This window comes from Pseudorasbora parva, chromosome 11 (assembly GCF_024679245.1).
Source record: "Pseudorasbora parva isolate DD20220531a chromosome 11, ASM2467924v1, whole genome shotgun sequence".
Lineage (NCBI taxonomy): Eukaryota > Metazoa > Chordata > Actinopteri > Cypriniformes > Gobionidae > Pseudorasbora > Pseudorasbora parva.
Window position 1 is genome coordinate 2,876,051 of NC_090182.1, and position 2,419 is coordinate 2,878,469.

The window sequence follows — 2,419 nt, forward strand, 5'->3', positions numbered from 1 at the left end:
TACAACAATATCTCATTGGCCGGAGACGCCCCCAAGGAGGGACCTTGGGGCCCGTTTAAAACTCCCGGCCAACAAGATATCTTTGCTTTCTGTTTTGCTTCATGCTTTACTGACTGCCATGGTTTTGCGGTGACTTCTGCTTTGATCGTGCGGGCTTTTCCTGTCTGCACGCAGCATCCTCCGAGCTACCCAGAGATCTTCACCACACCTCGAAACTCCGTCTGAACCTCGCCGAAGAAAACTTCCTGGAGTCCGCACAGCCGCTAACTGAGACTCCCGTCGCGTCGCAACCAGCTAATGGCGATTCAGGATCCGGCTTACCCCGCAAAACCAACTATACGTCCCTCTGACCACAACAACCGACTACCAGCTGAGCAACGCCGTGCTAAGAGGAACCCATGCTCATAGGAGCATTCAAACGCAAGTACATGACTCTTCATTCTGGCTGAACTGGTAAAAATCGTATCTAAGCGAACAAACTAAGGTTGACCTGCTAGTATATTGATTCTCAGGTTGTGGCTAAGAAATCATTGGGACTTCACTCCTTTCCATTAACAAACCTCCCTTTCCCAGTAACTGTATAAATGTGTGTTTTCGTTAATTTGCCCACAGCACAATATGGGGAAGTGTAAATAATGATCATAATGGGAATATTATAGAAGATATGCTGGAGTGGAGTAGTTTAATGTGCCTGAATGATGGTAAAGCAACAAGGATTGATGTAGCCCATGGTCATTATTCTGCAACAGATTTAATGTTAGTATCAGAAGACTTGGCTAGGAAATGTACATGGGAAGTGTTAGGACACCGTACTATAGGAAGTGACCATTTCCCTCTTTGTTGTAAAATAGGATTAGAAGTGGAAAAAATAGAGGTAGTCATTATTCTTAGACAGAAGTTTAAAACCGCTAACTGGGAGGAATTTAAGGAGACACCGATGATAACAGTCCAAACATATTGATGATTATGCCATTTAATGATGAATTATTCACAGGGAGTCCATTTACACTCTCCAATACATCATCTGCTCATTCATGAATGTCAAACACTGGCCATGGATGAAGGTTTACTACCAGATTAAGCCTCTGCTGAAGACAGCCGAGACTGAGAAGGAGCTGTCGGGCATGAAAGAGGAACTTACTAAATGCAAAGAGGCTTTAGCTAAGTCTGAAGCCAGAAAGAAGGAGCTTGAAGAGAGGATGGTATTACCGCTGCAAGAGGAAAATGTTCAGCAGCTGCTAGTAGCATCTGTGCGTTTATTTACTTGAATCAACTGAATGTTGACTCTATGAAAAATGAGCAGTGTGGTTTCTAATGAAAAGGCAATCTATTGTATTAACAGGAATCTGAGGGTCTCTCTGATGCAGAGGAGAGATGTGAGGGTCTGATCAAGAGCAAAATCCAGCTTAAAGCTAAACTCAGAGACAACTGAGAGACTGGAGGATGAGGAAGAACTCAATGCTGAACTGACAGCAGAGAAGAGGAAACTGGAGGATGAGTTCTCTGAGCTGAAGAAAGACATTGATGACCTGGAGCTCACCTCAGCTAAAGTGGAGAAGGAGAAACATGCCACAGAGAATAAGTGTAAAAAGGATGGCTTTTAGAAGCTCTCCTGATGTGAATTCGCTGGTTGATAATAGACCCACTACAGAGCGTCCGGTGAGAGACGTTTAACACAGAAGATCAGGTGTACGGGCATAACCCATTTATTGTCACCACAACATTGTGGTGACTCAAAATAAAGATGGCGTAGTAGATAAAGAGTAGTAGCAACTATAGATATGCATAATAAAGTATATTATGTAATTAATATAAGTATATTATTTATTAGGTATATATATGGTAGCAACACGAGTGGCTCCTCAGACTTTCAGAAGTACAAGGCTTGCGGGTTGGCGCGCGGCGCGCACGGAACAAGCGCTCTTAACACAGGCGCACATGCACGTGTTTTGTTGTCACGGCTACATAAACAAATTTCTTCACACAGGACAGATGTTTTAGTAATACTTTATGTATTCTAATCACAAAAACAAATGTTTGCATCAAGTGAAAGCATCGGGCACATTGGCTACCTAGATAATAAGCTGTTTTAAATTTAAAATGTTCAATGTCTTATCGCGCTGATGTGACCGATGATATCCATCCTCTAAGTGAGCAGTTTCATCCCAGGACTATTCCGGTTTTAAACGGAATATTGACGCCCGTAATGCACTCCACATGTAACTGTTTTCACTGTCATGCCGCGGATGCGCGTGGCGTTTCTGTTGCGGGTCAACCACAGGGCGTCTGTGTGGTGTTTTCTCTGTCTCTGCACACTAGAAGCTTGTCTGACGCGGCGCTGCTGCTATGCGGAGGGAAGCCTAGAAATCGAATTAACTCATTTCCACCATAGAAACTGCAGGAGCTACTTCTGCTCAGA

At 43.6% G+C, this 2,419-nt stretch overlaps 1 protein-coding gene across 1 annotated transcript; it reads left to right on the top strand.

Moving 5' to 3' along the window:
- Positions 1-1,052: 1,052 nt before the first annotated feature.
- Positions 1,053-1,527, top strand: LOC137092484 (myosin-4-like). The gene is made up of 2 exons (XM_067456732.1): positions 1,053-1,250; positions 1,343-1,527. Exons 1-2 carry the CDS (start codon positions 1,059-1,061, stop codon positions 1,430-1,432), a joined length of 282 nt encoding a protein of 93 aa, XP_067312833.1. The 5' UTR covers positions 1,053-1,058; the 3' UTR covers positions 1,433-1,527.
- Positions 1,528-2,419: the final 892 nt, after the last annotated feature.